The sequence below is a fragment of the Eleutherodactylus coqui genome, chromosome 1 (genome assembly GCF_035609145.1).
Source record: "Eleutherodactylus coqui strain aEleCoq1 chromosome 1, aEleCoq1.hap1, whole genome shotgun sequence".
In the NCBI taxonomy this organism is placed as follows: domain Eukaryota; kingdom Metazoa; phylum Chordata; class Amphibia; order Anura; family Eleutherodactylidae; genus Eleutherodactylus; species Eleutherodactylus coqui.
In genome coordinates this window covers 70,451,302-70,474,621 of record NC_089837.1, presented here as the reverse complement: position 1 = coordinate 70,474,621, position 23,320 = coordinate 70,451,302, and the positions used below count along the sequence as shown (strand labels likewise).

The window sequence follows — 23,320 nt, the reverse complement described above, 5'->3', positions numbered from 1 at the left end:
CTCACTAGAGGTGGGGGATAGGGAGAAAAGGGTTCTTTTGTCCTTGTTCAAGGGAGATGGAGATGTCAATCACTAAGCAGGGGGTGGGTTTAAGCTGCCCATCGGATTGTTCACACCTAATCTGCATACCCGGAAACGGTGATTTTGGAGGTCATGCAGCAGTTTGAGTGGAAACTTTGGTGGGCTGTCTGGTCATTTACATTTTTTTTAAAACTGCTTAGAATGCTTTAAAAATAATAAAAGAGGTGATAATTCATCAATTTCCTGCTGTCCCCGATCTGACGCTTCACAGGGTTCCCTGCTGGTCTCTGTACTTCCTTGTCCCTGCTGACAGACATGTGACTACTGCAGCCAATCACTGGCCTTCCTGCTCCATGGTGAGATGGACATGTAACAACTGCAGCCAATCACTGATCGGCTACAGTTACCCATTGGCTGCAACAATCACATGTCCATGTCAATAAGTACCATAACAGAAATATCACTACCAGCGGCCATATTTACCTACATACTAATACAAAGATATACAAGGTCAGGTATAAACACCACTTCCCGGCGGAATGCAGACGGGCAGATTGCTGTATGGCGGAGTATTGCACAAGTGTAAGATACTGATGAACAACCACTCGCACACCTACCATATATTTGGGCGGGGGTAGTATTATACTTAACTAATACCTCATATTTATCGGTATTAACCGCTATTTTTTGCAGTAAGCAGTCTGGTTTTGGATGCTGGGGGAGCCCGGGGTGTCAGTCCGGTGTGGCTTCTTTGAAAAGCAGGGCAACCCGCCGGACTGAATTGTATGTAGCGTCATTAATAAGTAGTAAGCCAGCATGGTGCACTACATGTATCAATGGGACATTACTCCCATTGGGCAAGTATAATAATAAGCAGCCACTGCCCCAATATATGGTAGGTGTGTGAATGGTTGTTCATCAGTATCTTACACTTGTGCAATGCTCCTCCATATAGGAAGCTGCCTGCCTGCATTCTGCTATGAAGTGGCGTCTGTACCCGCCCTTGTGTGTCTCTGCATTACTATATGGGTAGATATGGCCGCTCTCAGTGATATTTGAGTTGATTTTTTTCCCTTTGCAGTCATATATTTGAGAAAGGACCATGATGACCAGTGATTGGTTGCAGCTGTCACATGTCCAGGTTAAAAGTGATCAGGAAATACAGAAAGCAGTGTCGCAGCATGAGTGACAGGAAAGAAGATGAGTAATACTACTTTTAATTATTATAAAGCTTTCTGAGCATTTTGAAGAAAAAAAAAAAAGTGTCCGGACACTCACTTAAAGTGCATTTACCCTTATCCTATTTTCGCACACCTATGATTAGCTGAGGTTTAATCTGGCAGAATCCCTTTAAATTGATCCCATTGTGGGTCTGAAATTGGGACAGCAAACTATGAGCCCCATTGGAGCCGGGGACTAATGTGAACGGGACGTGTATGCGGGAGCCCGCAGCAGAATCCGACTCTACCTGCTGCCAAAGACCATGTGTACCTGTCCGGGTCTTCACTGCGCATGTGTGCGGAAGCACAAGCCCGGGCGCCGCTGCACATGTGCAGTAGAGTTTTTTTTTTTTTAAACTCCTGCTTCACCGCGGAAGCCATCAATGGAAGCCATCTATGCGGACCAAAAGCTGTGAACGTTCATGTTTCACTACGGGCAGCTTGAACTGCAGATAGCACGGATTCCCCAATTCAAGTCCGCCCGTGGACATTGGGCCTTAAAGGGATGTTCACATCTGAAAAATTAGCTACAGATTCTCAGATGCAAAAAAACAAAGCAAATTTGCTTTTGGTGAGAGTTTGCCCTGGATTTTACACTTTCAATTGGGAAGGTGAAATCTGCACCAAAATCAATATCATTTGGTGCGGATTTGCCGCTACGGAAAATCCATCAAGTGTGAACATGCGCTATGGATTCATTCACACAAGCGTGTTTTCACGGTGCATTACGCGTGCAATCTTTGCACGCTTACTACACAGTGAACGGAAACCCTTGATTTCATTGCGCTTGTTCACATCTTCGACAGCATGAAAAAATATGTGGCGCGCCCTATTTTGGTGCCCATTACACGGCACAATATTGCATTGAAGAGAATGGACCGTGCAAATACACAGCGAACATGTAGGAAACCTGCGTATTCGTGCATCAAATGCATGGGCCCTTCTGCCTACTTTTTGCATACGCACTATATTTGCATGCCCAAAAACGTGCAGGAGTGGGCGAAATATGCGTGCAAAAGCGCTTTTTGATCACTTAAATACTCACCGTATTTACACAAATGAAATTGGCTTACGCCCGTGTGAATGAGCCCTAAGCCATGTTTCTTTCCAAACATAAGAACCCCAGTCTTGGGCTGCATGTACACAGCCAGGTCAGATTCCGGATCCTGCACCAGAATCCTACCCTGTGCCTCGATGGCAACCCCTGCGTATCTGTCATTTTTCCTCTTCTGTACTGCGGATGTGCCGGCTATCGCAGGTACGCAGTACAGAGTTACCCGCACCGTCACTAACACGATGATGCGGATCACAATTGATTTCCGCTTATGGGCAGGGAAAAGCGATTTTGCATAGCATACTATGGCAGGTATTCACAGTGGAATCCGGGGGCGGACACCGGCCTCGATTTCCACACTGCAAATACGGCCATATGCATTGGGCCCTGATAGAAGGGTGCATGTTATCATCAGACTCTCAGTAGTGCAGCCTCAGGCACTGGGCCTTTAACTTCCAGCGCTCATATCTCAGGGTGAAAGTAAAATATATATTTTTTGCATCAGTAACGTAGAGTAAAGACCTTTTTTATCTCCTTCTTATAGGTCTTCCAAGAATTATAAAACAGGTTTTAGATGGCAAAAAAAAAATCCAAAAGCACAAGATAGATATCAAACTATTTTCACTTTATCAATGTGATAAAAAAGGACACAAATGACACATAAAACCCATCAACCTAATTAATGGGTCCGTTTTCTTAAAGGCACAGACCCCCCATCCCCCCGCATGTTAAGGGAATAAAGAGCGGATGCACTAATGTTCCTGACAGTGAGTCACTGAAGAGCTTCTCTTGACACTTGTCGACTTGTGACATGAAACAACTATCATGAAAGAGAAGAATTATTCAAATATTATGAATGTGAGAGACGCTAAATATTTGGAGCAGGAAACCGACGTGTGAAAAGCTTCAGACGCTCCGTCTCCTCAACGCGCTTGTTTTGACAGATTCAGATCATAGATTGTACGACTCTTACACTTGAGACAGAGAACAGAAAGCCTCAAAGAGAAGCCGAGCTTCAGAACACAACGCTGAGCGCCACGTTTTGTTCATTACTACAGAACAAGCATTATTTGATCTAAACAAATTATTGGCCGGCGCTGGCAGCCGAGAACGAGGCGAGAGGGGAACGCCTGCAATATAAGAAATTATACTATACTGGGGAAGCATTCATCTGCTTGTGTCGAAGGATGAGAAAATGACCTGCCGGGGCCGTGCTCCACTACCGGGGCCGTGCTACCCAACCTGTGGCTTTACAGCTGTTGCAAAAGTACTAATCCAAACTTGGCCTAACCATGAAAGGAGTTGTAGGTTTCTAGGTCCTGCTTATACAATAGGGGAAATTTAACTGGTTGAACAGAAAAGTAGAGCAGAAGCCCATTCTAACCAATCAGGTTGCTCCTTTAAAATGTCTCCAAATGTGTTAAAACAATAAAAGCAACCATATTCACCTGTTCGTTCCACGGTGATCCAGCGCTGTCACTCCTGGCCATCACTTGACCACTGCAGCCTCTCAGAGGCCACAGCAGTTATGTGCCGTTTTCCTGAAATCAATGCTCAGAGGCTGGGAGCCATGATGGCAGGAAAACAGCATCTGACCGCTGTGGTCTCTGACTGGCTGCAGCTGTCAAGAGGTAACTGTTCGCAAACAAAGCTTAGAAGGACCCCTGGAGCTGCAGCGCGGGAATGAACAAAGTTGCCCCACCCAGGTACAACCCATTTAAAAGGGACCTTTGACACCCGAGCCCGTTTTGTCATGTGACTAAGCCCAATCTGACATATTTCACTTTGAGGGCTCCTGCACACTTGCGTTTTTCTTGCGCATTTTTTTCACGCGATATTGCTACACTTTTTTTCACGCGATTGTCAATGGGACTTTCGCTGCTTGCAGATGGCCGGGTTGGATCCCCTGCGAGAATTCTTGCAGCGGGATTCGACCGGCATCCCTGCAGAGACCAGTGCGGCACTCAACTGCTCCTGAGGCTCCGGCTCGGTGATGTGCCGGCTGCCAGCCAGCCGGCGCATGCGCAGAGCGCAGCTGGCCCAGCACTACTGACATTGCGCTGCGGCTGTCTTTCCTCATAGAGGAGAGAGACAGCTGCAGAAATGAGAAAATAATTAACATGCCGCGAAATTGAATTCCAAGCCACATGTCAGTTTTCGTGCGGTTTGGTTGCAGCATGTGGACGAGATTTTTGCAAAAGTTCACCCACTTTGCTGGCTAATCCCGATTAGGGATTAGGAGCCGCAGGCAGGATTGCCGTTGGGGCCTTCCACATGGAAATTCAGCAGCAATCCCTCCCCGTGTGAACCCAGCCTAAAAATATAGTGATATACACGCTGCTATCAGTAGTCTGTTAGCGCCCATTTACACCAAACAATTTGTCGTTCACTCTTTATACAGGCAGATACATCGTTGGCTCGTTCATTGACTGTATAAGTGACTAAGAACGACTGTACGATCGGGATTTAAACCGAACGATTAGCGAACGAGCCAACGATGATTTTTATGCCTGCAGAAAATGAACGAAAATTGAACAAGTCACCACTTGCCGTTCAATCTTTGGCTGCGTTTATGCTGAACAACTTAGCGTTCATTTCTTTTGTTTGAACGATTTCTTGAACAGTAATGGTCCCTTAAAAGGGCCTGGACTTATACTGATCACTTCAGGAGTTGTGGACCATGTTTGTTTCCAAGTTTATAGTGAGTCACAAGAGAAATCTGGCACTGCTCATGAATATTCAGACATTTGCTACTCAACCTGCCTCCCTTCTGCTGATTGACAGGTCTCTCCTCCCTTCTGCTGATTGACAGGTCTCTCCTCCCTTCTGCTGATTGACAGGTCTCTCCTCCCTTCCACCCATTGAAGGGTCTCTCTATACTAGCATGCATGTGGGAGAACCTGTCAGTCAGTGGCAATGGGGCAAGGTGAGCGGTAAATAGAACAAACTGGCTAAAACGCTCAACTGGATGCAGTATTCCTTCGGCTTCAGTCAACAAACAAAGCCAACTGGAGGAGAAGGAGCACAGCTTCCGCCTAGTGTTCCATCAAGTACTCTTAGCTACTGTTGAGTTCTCCGCATCAGGACCCTAACATGCCCAAATTTTTTTTACAATGACAGTGACCCTTTCAACCACAGGACGACCGTCCGTATTGCCTTTTTTCGCCCATTGGTTTCAACAGTAACTAAACATGAGTGAAAAGGAAGCACAGAATCAAGGAGTTACATGTGGAAGCTTCGTATTCCTAAAGTGAAGGAGGGTTATCAGAGCGAATGTCCAGATGCCACGCTTTTTACATGACCGGAGAGAAACGTGTACTCTACTAACATTCAACTGCTTCACACAGATATCATAAGAAAGCGGATTCTTGGCTGTCCTCCATAATCTCCCCCGTATGTGATCGCTGTCACCGGCTCTACACATCGATTTACATCATTATGTCTTTTACTGGATTCTAGACCCCAGTTCAACATCCAAGACAGACAGAAGACATAACCTTCCATGAAGAAAAGCCTTTACAAGGACACATTACTTCTACTTACAGAGTTATGCTGTACATTCTAGGAAGGCTCCTAATTAATCACATTCAGACGTCTAATGATAGTAAAGGGGAGTTTCCATCCCTTTCAGACATTACCATATTGTCTGCTGTGATTTCGAACAGAGGTGTGTAACTGCCAAGACAAGCTGGGAGTTGTAGTCTTATTAGACCGGCAGGAGCACCGCAGCTGATACTGGATACCAATGCTTAAGGGTCTGCTGCATTTCTATTTCAACTGAATCCAAAGTGGAAGTCAATGGAAAAGAAAGCTGTTCATGTAAAAGTTGCAGGCAGGCGTTTCACATGAGTTGCCACATGAGCGATTTTGTATGAAAATTATACAAAAACACTTTCAGTGCCTTTTTTTTATACAGTGGCAGTCCCATCAGGACAATCCTTGCTCAAAGATATCGCTAAGGTCCTTTGGGGAAACTGTGGGTGGCCACACATGTTCCCTTCAACCATGTAGCATAATGTAATACATGGTGACAAAAAATAAATAAAAAGCAAGAAGGGGCGATCATGTACTTTATGGTCAATCTGGAGCGTCTGCAGCAGGACCTACTCTTTTCAGCAACTCTCTGCTTTATTAGTCAGAATATGGTAGTTCAAAGCTCTACAAGCGTTAACAGTGGGAAACCCTCCTATGCTAGCCTGTAAACCCTAAAGCCCCATTTACACGCAACGATTATCACTCAAAATTGATGCCTTTTAATCGATAACTTTTGCATGTAAATGCTACCATTGTTTGCTTTTCGGCCAAAAGATGATTTAGTTAAGCTTAAAATCCATTGTTCGGCCGGACAGCTGATATCAGGGACCGCATGCCGTGTTCTCCACGGGAGCACTGATAACACTGTATTAAGCTGCAGTCCCGTGGCAGAAAAATAGAGCTGTATGCAGATTAACAGACCACCTGCTGTTATCTGCATACAGCTCAGGGAGGCTCATTTAGATGCAAATAAAGCTAATAAACTACTAATGGGCATTAGTGCCTATTAGCAGTCTATGCAAAATAATCACTTAAACAGTCAATCATCCTATCTTTTGAATGAATTTGAGCGAACACCTTTGCGTGTAAATGGGGCTTAACACTTGCATACAATCAGCCATTAGGTATCATAACTCATTTATCATTAGTAGATAGTTGTCTCTTTTCTTTTCTCCAATCAGCAGTGTTCGTGAAATAAGCTTGTATAACTAGTTTGGAGTTGATCTATGTGGAAACATAAATACTACTTTTGATAGGATTGAGTAACATATGTTAATACTTAGTGGGGCTCCTTTGGCCCTAATGACATTGGATACTCTCTGTGGCATACTTTCTACTAATGTCTGATACACTTCGGCCAATGTTTCCATCCATTCATCCTGCAAATGTCTGGAGAAGAAGCATTGGCTCACCTACAGTGCTGCAAGGAGCATCATCATTGAATTGTTGAGCAATGGAAGAATGTATTCTCCATCTTCAAATCAGATGGACGTACCTGCGTGTGGAGGATGCCTGGGGAACACCTTTTTGCTGAGTTTGTTGCGCCATCAGTTCTGTACAGCGAAGGTTCCATTATGGTCTAGGGATGTTTTATGTGGCATGGTCTCAGTCCATTGGTTGTAGTAGCGAGAACCATGGTGGTGTAACCTGACATTCTAGACAATAATGTGCTGCCGACAATGCTCTGGGAAGGGTCAGCAGCACTTCCAACATGACAACGTGCCTCGTCATAAATCCACTGTCCTAGGCTGGTTTGAGGATGTTCCACAATAGGCCTGGCTGCACAGAGTCGCAACCTCAACCCTAATGAACAACTTTGGGACGAACTGTAATGTCAGATCAGGAAAACGAATAGCATCCATCTTCTATGAGACATTTGCAAGATGAATGGAGGGAAATACCAGCTGAAGTATATCAGACGTTAGTAAAAGCATGCTACGCGAAGTATCTGATGTCATTATGGCCAAAGGAGCCCCACTAAGTATTAATATATGGAAATAAATACTACTCTTGCTCAGGTGTCCAATTACCTTTTGCAGGTCCATACCATGAGTCTATACAAAGGCTGCATATGTAGACGTCAATACATGCAGCTCACTTACTATATGCATGTACGACTCTATTAGTGGGGTGTATGAGTTTTCTAAACCAGGCCACCCCTTCAAGCACTGATTTTCTTATTTGCACCCTTCTCCTTATATATGTGCGATGGTTTTGGCATTTGCCAGCTCATAAGTAGGGCAGCGTGAGATCTCATAGCCAGTCTTCCAGCCCATTTAACAGCTCTGCACGTTAATGATGCCAACGTATTCAAGCTGCAGGGCACGTGGCCCACATGTCTGACGGAGATGCCAACATGGTCTTTTGTAAGTTTCCAGCCATAGAGGCAGATGGCACGTTGCGAGAAACATATAGTCAAAAAAGACAAAATATGATATGACAATTTAACACTTCAAATACCGGAAGGCAAAGATAGCGATGGAGGAAAACACAAAATACATGCAGGGCACTGAGCGATGAATGGAGCCGGGTAATGACGCTGTATCATTGAGTGTTCTGTTGATAGTCAAGGCTTTCAGCATGATTCATGTCACTGGCGTGTAACGCCCGGCACTCCGCAATCTCCATTCTCTAAGAAGTTATTAACGTGAATGCTTCCCACTGTACAGAGAACATCTGGCCTGTTCTGCACACGGCAATGGAAGTGAATTACAGCGCAATTACATTAAATATAATGCACGTCAATGGAGAACATCCACGTATGTAAATGATATCTGGATAATTGGGCGATTGCTCCTGAAGGCCCTCGCTGCGCGTCATTTCCCCGAACAGCGCTGTAACTTAGTGCTTCCCTTTAACCCCTTATCAGTTAGAATCTTGCGCTATTCTTATGACGTAAGAGTACGTCATGCTGCGGGAAGTACCACCCTGCTATGATGTACCCTTACGTCATGGGGCGGAAAGGGGTTAAAGGGATTGTGTAGCATAAGAAAAAAAAACAGCACCCCCCCCCCAAAAAAAAGCAGCACCGTTCTTGCCCACAACTTGTATTTGTGCTGTGTGTGTTATTGAAGCTCAGTACCATATATTTAAACAGGGCAAGCTGCAGTACCAAACATAACCTATGAATAAGAGTGGCGCTGTTTCTGGAAAGGAGAGCTTCTTTAGTGGCTCTATGCAGATGCAAGAGCGTGACCCTCGGAGGATGGAGCGCTACGTTTCTAGAGTAGACTGGAGGGTGCCGCTACGTTACTTGTGGAGCGCAGCTGCTGCCACTCAGTTTAATGGCGGTTGCACTTTGCAAACAAATTGTGCTTTCAAGTCTCAGTAGTGTGCCAACGTGAGCAGAATTAGCCCTTCTATAGCTTGACGAATCTTTTTGGTTGTACAGATGTAGCAAACGTTAACTTTACACTGCAAGGGGTTTTCCTCAGGATAGGCCATCAATAGTTGATCGCCTGGGTTCCATCGCTCGGGCATCCGACCGATCAGCTGATTGTGCGGCCGCTGACAGTGCTGCAATTACACAGGGGTCGGAGTGGAAGTCTCTGCTCCGATCTCTTTGATGTGGCTGGCGCTTGTAACTGCAGGCAGATTCGTGTTGATTTCAATGAGAGCTGCGCTTGCAGTTACAAGAGCCGCCCACTACATGGACGTTGGCGCAGAGGCTTCAGCTGCTTCCGCTATGACCTCTGTGTAATTGCAGGCACACAATAAGCTGATCGGTCGGGGTCCTAAGCGGTGGACCTCAACCGATCAACTATTGATGACCCATTCTAAGGATAGGTCATCAATAGTAGTCTCCCTTGAAAACCCCTTTAACACATTAAATGGACAGTTGCAGCAAACTTTAACTTGACTTTTACAACGGCTTTTGTTGTGTCAAGTTTCAATTAAAAGTCTGCTGCAGCTGTGAGTTTAATGCGTTAAATGTCAAGTTGACGCCCGCTAGATGTGTACCTGGTATTCCTGGTTCAGAGATGACGTGTTGGCGGCCAGGTCATTCGTCTGGTGGAGCTTACCTTGCCAACAGCCCGTGGGGTGAAAGTAATTTCATCAATAAACTCAATCAAATCAGCAGGCGTCAGTCTGTCCAAGTACTTCCTGCAGACATCGTAGGCGCGGGACCACTCGGCCGCGGTCTGCGGGGCTTCCTTGAGAAGCTGCGGGTCGCCGTTCCAGAAGAGTTTCTTCAGCCAGGCTGCATGCACGGAGCTGGAGGAGAGCATGTTCCCATCTAGATCTGGGATCCGCGCAGCCAGCTTGGAAATAGCGAGTACATTGTGACTGGTGAGTACGGGTGCCAGTGACTCCAGGGGGTTCAGGCTAGCATCTGTCATTCTCTTATAGTCCAGACCTGCGAAAGACAACACATAGGCACAGGATTATCTACTAGGACATGTGTGTGGTGTAGATCCAGATACAGCAGAGCTGAAAGTGTCATTGTGTTTAGTGTTAACTATTTACAACAATGTAGCTCAAACCTTTGTTATGGCAAAAGACAAACACATATCAGCTACATATAACCCGCTAAAAAGAAAGAGTGGCCCCGCTACAAAGGAGAGCGGCCCCGCTAAAAAGGAGAGCGGCCCCGCTAAAAAGGAGAGCGGCCCCGCTAAAAAGGAGAGCGGCCCCGCTAAAACGGAGAGCGGCCCCGCTAAAACGGAGAGCGGCCCCGCTAAAAAGGAGAGCGTCCCCGCTAAACGGAGAGCGGAGCGTCCCCGCTAAACGGAGAGCGGAGCGTCCCCGCTAAACGGAGAGCGGAGCGGCCCCGCTAAACGGAGAGCGGAGCGGCCCCGCTAAACGGAGAGCGGAGCGGCCCCGCTAAACGGAGAGCGGAGCGGCCCCGCTAAACGGAGAGCGGAGCGGCCCCGCTAAACGGAGAGCGGAGCGGCCCCGCTAAACTGGAGAAACACAGCTCTACTACACTAAAGCAACTCAGCTCTGTTAAATTAGAGCAACTCATCTTTGCAACGTCTGGCAAACCTTTGCTCAGCGACATGACAGACCGGCTCTCTGTAGCATCTGGATGTGCAAAAATAGAAGAAGTCTCTTTCACAGGAAGATTGTATTCTAGAACTGGTTCACAGCAAAGACAATTTCCCCGCTAGGTGTTGGGGCCACAAGATGCTGCGGCATGTGTTACAGCGCGCCCGCCGTCTGCTGGCATCTAACCTCAGGTCAACATGCCGAAACCGCAACACTTCATTATCACCTTCCACACAGGTAACTAGAAACAACGGACTACGACAAGACACAGCGGGCGTCATTAATTACATGCACACTATACATACAGTATACATACACACACACACACACACACTATACATACACACACTATACATACAGTATACATACACACACACACACTATACATACAGTATACATACACACACACACACACACTATACATACAGTATACACACACAAACTATACATACAGTATACACACACAAACTATACATACACTATACATACAGTATACACACACACACACACTATACATACAGTATACATACACACACACACACACACTATACATACAGTATACACACACACACTATACATACAGTATACATACACACACACACACTATACATACAGTATACACACACAAACTATACATACACTATACATACAGTATACACACACACTATACATACAGTATACATACACACACACACACTATACATACAGTATACACACACACTATACATACAGTATACATACACACACACACACTATACATACAGTATACACACACACTATACATACAGTATACACACACACACACTATACATACAGTATACACACACACACACTATACATACAGTATACACACACACACACTATACATACAGTATACACACACACACTATACATACAGTATACATACACACACACACACGCTATACATACAGTATACACACACAAACTATACATACACTATACATACAGTATACACACACACTATACATACAGTATACATACACACACACACACACTATACATACAGTATACACACACACTATACATACAGTATACATACACACACACACACACTCTATACATACAGTATACATACACACACACACACTATACATACAGTATACACACACACTATACATACAGTATACACACACACACACTATACATACAGTATACACACACACACACTATACATACACACACACACTATACATACATACACACACACACACACTATACATACAGTATACATACACACACACACTATACATACAGTATACACACACACTATACATACAGTATACATACACACACACTATACATACAGTATACATACACACACACTATACATACAGTATACATACACACACACACACTATACATACAGTATACACACACACACTATACATACACTATACATACACACACACACACTATACATACAGTATACATACACACACACACTATACATACAGTATACATACACACACACACACACTATACATACGGTATACACACACACAGTATACATACACTATACATACAGTATACACACACACACTATACATACAGTATACATACACACACACACACTATACATACAGTATACATACACACACACACACACTATACATACAGTATACACACACACACACTATACATACAGTATACACACACACACACACACACTATACATACAGTATACATACACACACACACACACTATACATACAGTATACATACACACACACACACACTATACATACAGTATACATACACACACACACACTATACATACAGTATACATACACACACACACACACTATACATACAGTATACATACACACACACACTATACATACAGTATACATACACACACACACACACTATACATACAGTATACACACACACACACTATACATACAGTATACACACACACACACACACTATACATACAGTACACACACACACACACTATACATACAGTATACACACACACACACTATACATACAGTATACACACACAATACATACAGTATACACACACACACACTATACATACAGTATACACACACACACTATACATACAGTATACACACACACTATACATACAGTATACACACACACACACTATACATACAGTATACACACACAATACATACAGTATACATACACACACACACACTATACATACAGTATACACACACACACTAACTATACATACAGTATACACACACACACTATACATACAGTATACACACACACACTATACATACAGTATACACACACACACTAACTATACATACAGTATACACACACACACTATACATACAGTATACACACACACACACAGTATACACACAGTATACACACACACACAGTATACACACACACACACACACAGTATACACACACACACACTATACATACAGTATACACACACACACTATACATACACTATACATACAGTATACACACACTATACATACACTATACATACAGTATACACACACACACACTATACATACAGTATACACACACACACTATACATACAGTATACACACACACACACACTATACATACAGTATACACACACACTATACATACAGTATACATACACACACACACACACTATACATACGGTATACACACACACAGTATACATACACTATACATACAGTATACACACACACACTATACATACAGTATACATACACACACACACACTATACATACAGTATACATACACACACACACACACTATACATACAGTATACACACACACACACTATACATACAGTATACACACACACACACACACACACTATACATACAGTATACATACACACACACACACTATACATACAGTATACATACACACACACACACACTATACATACAGTATACATACACACACACACACACTATACATACAGTATACATACACACACACACTATACATACAGTATACATACACACACACACACACTATACATACAGTATACACACACACACACTATACATACAGTATACACACACACACACACACTATACATACAGTACACACACACACACACTATACATACAGTATACACACACACACACTATACATACAGTATACACACACAATACATACAGTATACATACACACACACACTATACATACAGTATACACACACACACTAACTATACATACAGTATACACACACACACTATACATACAGTATACACACACACTATACATACAGTATACACACACACACACACTATACATACAGTATACACACACAATACATACAGTATACATACACACACACACACTATACATACAGTATACACACACACACTAACTATACATACAGTATACACACACACACTATACATACAGTATACACACACACTATACATACAGTATACACACACACACTAACTATACATACAGTATACACACACACACTATACATACAGTATACACACACACACACAGTATACACACAGTATACACACACACACAGTATACACACACACACACACAGTATACACACACACACACTATACATACAGTATACACACACACACTATACATACACTATACATACAGTATACACACACTATACATACACTATACATACAGTATACACACACACACACTATACATACAGTATACACACACACACTATACATACAGTATACACACACACACACACTATACATACAGTATACACACACACTATACATACAGTATACACACACACACACACACTATACATACATACACACACACACACACACTATACATACAGTATACATACACACACACACACTCTATACATACAGTATACATACACACACACACACACACTATACATACAGTATACATACACACACACACACACACACACTATACATACAGTATACATACACACACACACTATACATACAGAATACATACACACACACACTATACATACAGTATACATACACACACACACTATACATACAGTATACATACACACACACACACACACACTATACATACAGTATACATACACACACATACAGTATACATACACACACACACAGTATACATACAGTATACATACACACACACACTATACATACAGAATACATACACACACACACACACTATACATACAGTATACATACGCATAGTAATATATATATATATATAGTTTCTCCAGCTGCTGAGGTAAGATGAAAGCTGCGCTGTGATTGGTTGCTATCGGCAACAAGGACGTCTTACTATTAGCAAACCTGTTTAGCAAAACTGTCTATTAGTGCACGTCATTTTCGTACACAGTTTGGTGAAGATCCCCCAGCGGCGCACAATTTGTAAGCGGTACTCAAATTTTAAAGGACATCATTTACATCTGTAAGTGAAAATCATCCATCAGTCCACCAGTAAGCGTGAAAAAAAAAATGGAGCGTGTCCGTGCAAGTTTCACCAAGTCCTCAGAAATCCCCCGTCAGAGCGAGCAGAGTACTTGATGTCCCACAGCTGGCTGTATGGAAAATTCTGCGCAAATGTTTGTGATGTTATCAACCCTGAAACCGGATGACAAAGCGCGGCGACGTTCTTCCTGCGAGAGCCTGCAGACTGTAATGGGAACCAATGGATCCATGGAGTCTCGAAGCCGCCTTCCATCTTTTGGGCAACAAATGTAATGTCAGAATCTGGGGAGGGAAACCCACCCGTCTACGTGGAGCATGTGGCGACCCCCCGAAGTGATGTGTTTTGTGCTATAACCTGTAGGAAAGTGTTTGGCCCCTTCTTCTACCATGAGGAAACATGGGATTTCGTACCTGGTCGCTACAGATATGGCTTCTGCAGCCGAAACAGGAAACCCCTGGTTTCATCTTCTAACAGGACGGTGCCCCCCGGAACATCCCATTGAAGTCAGCAGTGAGTTGGGATGAAGAGTTGGGCCATGCAGGTGGTGACAAACCCTATACTCAACGTATGCAAATTATATATATATATTTTTTTTTTTATTATTGATCTATAATTTGCATATGTCTGAGGCAATATAACTACATTCAAACCTATGATTCAGTCCTATAGGTGAAGCCTTAACCCTTTGCAATCCAATTTTAGATTCAGGGTTTCCTAGGGGGTTTTCTCTTTCTGCCATTATACAATGGCGACATCTGCTGGCTAGAGCTAGTACTGCAGTATGGGACATGCTGGAGAGGCCCCCGACAACAGAGCGGCCCGTAATCTACAGTAAGAATACGATGCCGGACGTCTTCCGATATCGGAGATGCACAGACATCAATCAGACGTCAGACAGTGGATTGGAAAGGGTTAACTGGTGAGGCGCCTGCAGCACACAGTATAGCGATGCGCTAATTGGAATGGCAATCTTCATGCTAGGAGACGCTACGTAGCGTAGGCTCAGCCAGTTGTGAGACGGACGGCAGGGCCACAACGCCCCCTGGTCACCGCCATACTGTACCTGACGCCACCGCCTTCAGCTTCTTCAGCAGTTTGACATGAGAGTCGGGCTTGATGAGGTGTCGGACGTGCTGCGAGCAGCCGCAGTTCTCCAGCAGGGTGAAGTAGTACAGCAGTCTCTGGTGGTCTCGGCCCTCTATGGTGGGATACACATACTTGGCCATGTGCTCGTAGAACGCTTCGGGGTTGGCTTTTAATGTATCAAACAGGCCGAGGGATTTTGCTCGCTCCTCTATTTCTGTTGTAGACAATCTGCAGACAACACATCATATATATTATTAAGCAAGACTGATCATATGGTAACATATATGCTGCGGTCAGCAAATCCAGGATACGTGTTATAGAATGAAAAGTTATACAACTTCTAAATATACTTTCTGTATCAATTCCTCACAATGTTCAAGATCTCTGCTTGCTGTCATTCAATAACCAGTGGGTATAATCAGGTGCAGATTGTTATCAGTAGTAACGAGTCGTGTGATGAGTCCATCACATGACCAGTTATACCCTTAGAGGGTAGGGGGTCTCACCCGTGGTGACAAATGCGTTTTTGCGCCTTGTTTCTGCGCATCTGGCGTCACATATTTTTGCACACAGCCGAGGTTTCTTTGGTACCTCTTGCGTGTGCAAATCATGCGGATTTGTGTTCCCCCCCCAAAAAAAACCCCTCAACCACGGTCCCGTACACTGAAATGGCTAATTAGCCTAATTAGTGTCATATGTTCTATTTCCCCGTGCAAATACTTCTGGAAAATACAAGTGCTGCGTGTTTTCTTGCTTGACAGAATTGCGCACGCAAAATACGCACTTGTGAACGAACCCATTGAAAACCGATGAGTTCTATTCACTTCACACTGCGTGCGCTAATATGGTTGTGTGAATCCGGCCTAAGGGTATGTTCACATCACATCCACCGTGGTTTTTGGCGTGGATCTGCATGCGGAATTTGTCCCGTCCAAAGGGAAAATCCATACGAGGAAATCGGATACGCAAAAATCGCCTTTCTGTGCGTTTCCACGTGTGCACAGAATCGAGAATCTGCATCAAAATTCCACATGCGGATCCGCGTGAAAAAGAGTATAAAGGGTTAATCGCCACAATCGGAGTTCTCAAATCATGATTGCTGCTGAGCCCGCTGCATATAAAGCATATGCTGGGGATGTCTATATACATCCTGACCGCACGGGGTCTGTGCAGTGGGGACATACATAGCCGTGTGTGTCGGGAAGGGGTTAAAGAGGTTGCACAGGTACAAAACCTCTGGTCACATGCACTAAAGGCATTAGATTTTATTCTAAGCAGCACGACATAAATAAAAAGTATAATCTTACCCCTAGCATAAATATAACTAATACAATGGAGTGTAAAGACAATGGTACCAGTGGCTGTGCTAGGATACAAACCGTGTCCTTCAGAGGAGACCATGGGGTCCAACAGGGCTCCTCAATATTCAGGGTCGCCTTGCAATGAATCACCAAGAGGGAGTTTGGGGTAATTTTTTTTGGAGACTTTTATTCTATACAGACATCCATTGTATACATAGTAAAGAGACCTTCAACGCGTTTCGGAGGTGTGTGCCCACTTTATTAAAGGGGTTGTCCCGCGCCGAAACGGGGTTTTTTTTTTTTTCCCCGCGCTCCGGTGACTTCTTACTTACCTGCTGAAGATGGCCGCCGGGATCTTCTCACTCGGTGGACCGCAGGGCTTCTGTGCGGTCCATTGCCGATTCCAGCCTCCTGATTGGATGGAATCGGCACGTGACGGGGCGGAGCTACAAGGAGCCGGCATCCAGCACGAGCGGCCCCATTGAGGAAAGAAGAAGACCCGGACTGCGCAAGCGCGGCTAATTTGGCCATTAGACGGCGAAAATTAGTCGGCTCCATGGAAACGAGGACGCCAGCAACGGAGCAGGTAAGTGAATAACTTCTTATAACTTCTGTATGGCTTAAAATTAATGCACAATGTACATTACAAAGTGCATTAATATGGCCATACAGAAGTGTGTAGACCCACTTGCTGCCGCGGGACAACCCCTTTAAGTACTTAATGGGAAAAAAATGTATTTTTTATTACACCTTTTTTTTTAAATTTAACTCTATGCCCGTGGTCTCGTACCCTGGGCCATTCTGACGACACTCTCCCTGAGCATCCGGAACAGTATAGGGATTAGGTGCATGCTATTGCCAGAGTGCCAGAGTCTGCCAACTGGATGGCTTCCCGTCACCAGGTGATTCCAACTCTAAGGCCTCATGTCCACTAGCTAAATGGAATTGCGGATCCCGCTGCAGATTTTTGCCCATAGGGAATCATTGGCCATCCGCGGTCCATTAAATTGATTTTTGCACCCGCGGATGGCATTTTAAAAGAATTGCGTTTTTCACGCATGGGAGAAAAACCGTGGCGTGCTCCATTTTACCGCGGATTCCGCGCGGATCGGCAACATTGCTATCACATTGATAGCAATGTGTGCGGATATCTGCATGCAAAAAATACCATTTAAAGCAAATCCGCAGATTCTGCGCGGATTGTATTTTTTAAGTGGACATGAGGCCTCATGTCCACGGGTAAATTACTATTTAAAATCCGCAGCGTTTTTTCTGCACGCGGATCTGCGCCCCATAAGGATGCAATGGACACTCACAGGTAGTTAAATACCTGTGGATGTCATTTTTCCCGTCAGGCGCGGATCCACGTGCGGGAAAAAATCCGGACATGCTTCATTTTAGTGCAGGTCTCCCGCAGGCTTCTATTGAAGCCTATGGAAGCCGTCCGGATTGGCGGAACACCCGCACCATAATTAAAACTGACCTGTCCTGGATGCTGCAGGTCTTCCTTCCTTCCCAGCTGGATCTTCTTTCATCGGCCCAGCGCATGCGTGCGGCACGCTGTTGGCGTGCCGAGCACATCCGCCGGGCCGAAGAAAGAAGATCCGGCCGGGAAGGAAGGAAAACCCGCAGCGTCCGGAGAGGTGAGTTTATTCTTATTTTTCAGCGCTCATGTCCGCGGGGCAGGAGGGACCCGCTACGGATTCTACATGAAGAATCCACAGTGGGCCTGATTTTCCCCGTGGACATGAGGCCTTATTTTATTCTGCTTTCCCCTCTTTATAGAATTATGCACTCTTTGGAGTGCGGCTGGACATATTTATTCTCATAAATATTACATTTTTACCGAACGGTGGGCACCCTAGAGGCAACCCCTGGAGCAAATTTTTTTTCCCCATCATTTCGCCCCACTTAGAGATTTTTTAGAACTTCTTCAGCACATTAAATAGTTCCTTTCTAAAAATAACTCGTCATGCAAAAAAACAAGCCTGCATGTAGCGATGTCACCGGAAGAAAAGATATAAAAAAATTATGAATTTTTGGAAAAAAAAAATGAAAAAGGGTCAGGATCAGGAAGGGGTTAATTCCTTTTAAAAAGTATGGATGGATGGATAAAACTTTTACCCAACTTAAAACAAAGCGTTAATGTTTTCAGATAGAATCCCACGGCGTTGTATTTCCTGCCTCCGATTTGCCGGGATGAGTTGGCCAGTGATTCACGGCACTTCTACATCTGCAATGGGCATCATGCCTTAGATATGGAAGACTGAGCCTTACAAGCGAGCCGTGTTAATTAAATATTTAGGAAATAAAAGTGATTTAGGTGGAGGGTTGTAGCGCTTATTGATTCTTGTACACAGATTGTACGGTAATAGATTCCCGGCTTATGTGTTAGACCGCAAGACAGAAGCAGCCGGCAGGCACGGGGTTTCCGTAAGGGAGGCTGAAAATACAGTTTACAGGGAAACCGCCTTCTGATCATATAGATAGGGGGATTATATATAAAATGATACCATCCGCGGCTGTATAACCTCTGACCTCTCCTCGCCGCCCGCATTTAGGAGAGTTGCACATTTTATTAGGGTGGACACTCACTGGCGGTTTTCCTGCACGTTTTTTAAATGCTGCGATATCGCTGCATTTTTTTTAACATCACTGTCAATGGGGCTTTCGAATTTAAAAAACGCATCGCATTGACAATCGCGTGAAAAAATGCAGCGATATCGCGTGAAAAAAACACGCAAAAAAACCACAAGTGGGTGTCCACCCTAAGGGGGCTTTCAGATGTAAAACATGCTCTTTAAAAAAATATTTCAAAGGAGCGAAAGCCAACGATGAATGGGAATTGTTTGCTTTCTGCTGGTCATTCATTATATGAAGGCATAAATACTATGATTGGCTCGTTTGCTGATTGTTTGGTTTAACCCCTTAAGGACCATGCTGATTTGTACCTTAAAGGGGTTGTCCCGCGGCCAAAACGAAAACATTTTCATACCCCTGTCCCCCATGTTAAGCAAGCATCACAAACTACCCATGTAATACGTTTTTTTAGAGCGTTTCTACTCACCATGAAGCTGTTTCATGAAGTTATAAAAATCTTATTCCAAGATGGCCGCCGTCATTTCCCAAGGTGCACCGCTGGTCTTCTCCCATGGTGCACTGCCGGTCTTCTCCCATGGTGCACCGTGGATGTTCTTCTCCAGTCTGAGCTCCACTGCCGATTACAGCCACCTCATTGGCTGATCGGCACCACGTGACGGGGGCGGAGCTACGTGGTGATGGGGGCGGAGGAGCCAGGACGCAGGTCGTGAGCCCGGACCATCCAGAAGAGGAATCTTCAGTGCGCAAGCGCGACTGTTCTTGCAACCAGAGGATAAGTTTGATCGTCGCCATGGAGACGGGGACGCCAGCACCGGAGGGGGTAAGTGTATAACTTCTGTATGGCCAATATTTAATGCACGATGTATATTACAAAGTGCATTAATATGGCCATACAGAAGTGTTTAACCCCACTTGCTGTGGCGGGACAACCCCTTTAAGGACCAGCCAATTTTTAGGGATTTTCCCCCGGAGGTGGTTTAACTGCCCTATTTTTTTTCTTCCAGCTACCAAAATTATTTTTCAATGTTTTTTTCCTGGCAACATATAAGGCTGTTTTTTTTATTATATTTTTCACTGATCTCTTTTCCCCTTTTTAGTTCTAATAGGGGTAAAAACCTAAAAAATATATTTTTTTGTATACATAGTAAAGAGATCTTCAATGCGTTTCAGAAGTCTGTGCCTACTTTATTAAGTACTTAATGGAAAAAAAAAAATATATATATATATATATTATATATATATATATATATATATATATATATATATATTTTTTTTTTTTTTTCTTTACACCTTTTTTTAAAATTTAACTTTATGCCCGTGGTCTCGTACCCTGGGCCATTCCGACGACGCTCTTCCTGTGCATCCGGAGCAATCTAGGGATTAGGTGCATGCTATTGAAGGCACACCTGGACAATTGGTGCAGGAGCCTGTCAACTTGACAGCTTCCTCTTTTGTAATTAGTATATTTACGCTAAAATAAATCATGGGCAAGGGTTCCTCATTTTGTTTCGGACGGTTTGATATATATGATATGCACGGTTTCGGATTACAGGCCGAATACGACGATGTTGTTGGTTGGCTCTGGCTTTGGGTTATTTTCCCTTTTTATGTATATATTTTTATTTTATTCTGTGAATTTTGCTTTACTTATGTAATAATTATTTAGACTATCTATGTCCCCCATGATTACATATAAGACCTCTGGGGGACATTCACATGTTTTTTTTATTACACACTTTCCCTCTGTAACTGGGGCATCCATAGGAGCCGCATCCATAAGAGCCCCAGTTACATGGGAAACATCCCCTGGAGTGACAATAGTCACTGACAGAGCTGATCAAGAACAGCTGGAACCCTGTAGCTGTGCTGTGCAAGGGAATCCTGGCGATCACGTGATCGCCAGTTCTTGTAGTGGAAGCTATACTTCCACTTTCACTTGTTAGTACATACAGCTCATTGAGCGCTGTGTACTAGAGAAAGGAAAAGGGAGAAGGCAGAAGGGGTTAAAAACCACTCCTGCCTCCTCCTTCGGATTCTCAGCTGTTACTAACAGCTGACGGCCTGCCCTGCTTCCGATTGATTGCAGAACAGGGGCTTTAATCCCCCGCCATATTTTTACTATTGGCTGGTGTTAAAGCCCAGTACCAAGCGCCGTAACTTTACGGTGCTTGGTCCTTAATGCGTTAAACAGCAATCGTACAGTTCTTGCATTGGCTTATACGGGGACTGAATGATTCTCATTTGAAACAAGCCAACGATGCATTTCCTGTCTAAACAGGCTGAACGAATGTGAACGAGTTAACGGTGCCCTCAATCGCTCGTTCAAATGAGATTTGGCTCGTCTAAAAGGACCCTTAGAAACTCAGGCACAGAACGGTTTACTTGGAGGTTGAAGGTTCTTCTAGGTTTCGTATTGGTCTAACCCCAGATAAATGCTCCCTCACCCGATGGGGTTCGTTTAGGCATAGCACCAATTGGCGTTTATCAACAGTTCTATCAATCCCATGGGAACCATTAGTCGCAAGCCAGGCTGCTGACCGGGTTATGTAGCAATATGTAAAAAGAAAAAAATAATACACCAGTTGTATATTGTACTGCTCGAATCACGAAAATGTAAGGCCTTATTCACGTAAGCGTTGGAGGCTCCATTGCAGATTTCCATTAAAATACAAGACGAAATAGCGCTGCACACCAGTTGGCCAAACAAAACCCACACAGACCTCATATTCAACAGGGTCTGTTCAATTCCATTCTAAGATGGATCCATTCAGCCAGTAGTTTCCGTTTTCCTGCTCTCCATATTGTACATTAGGTAGTCAGGGAAGGGGAGGCCATCTTTGTCTGTCCAGGGTGGGAGGGTCACTTTAAGCATTACATGGTACCCAATAAATTAATGGGGTGTAACACACAGATTCACCAGAAAGAGAGAAACTTTATAGACACTCTCTGTTCTAGTTACTAAATGAAAGCCATGAATGTCCTTGAAGGGCGAACGTGAAATTTCTAAACCAGACAGCCCCCATTGAGTAATCACCAAACCGTTCTCCCACTAATAGCAGCTAAAGCTGTGAGTACATCTATGTTGAAGCCTCCGTTGCA

The 23,320-nt window shown here is 44.0% G+C and overlaps 1 protein-coding gene across 1 annotated transcript in view; it reads right to left on the bottom strand.

The window, feature by feature from the left end:
- NBAS (NBAS subunit of NRZ tethering complex) overlaps positions 1-23,320 on the bottom strand; it is a 616,392-nt gene that overhangs the window by 166,273 nt on the left and 426,799 nt on the right. Inside the window, exons 43-44 of the mRNA XM_066597064.1 lie at positions 16,297-16,547; positions 9,852-10,186 (exon numbers count right to left, since the gene is read on the bottom strand). Coding sequence (XP_066453161.1) covers positions 9,852-10,186; positions 16,297-16,547 — 586 coding nt within the window. The remainder of the gene's footprint in view (positions 1-9,851; positions 10,187-16,296; positions 16,548-23,320) is intronic.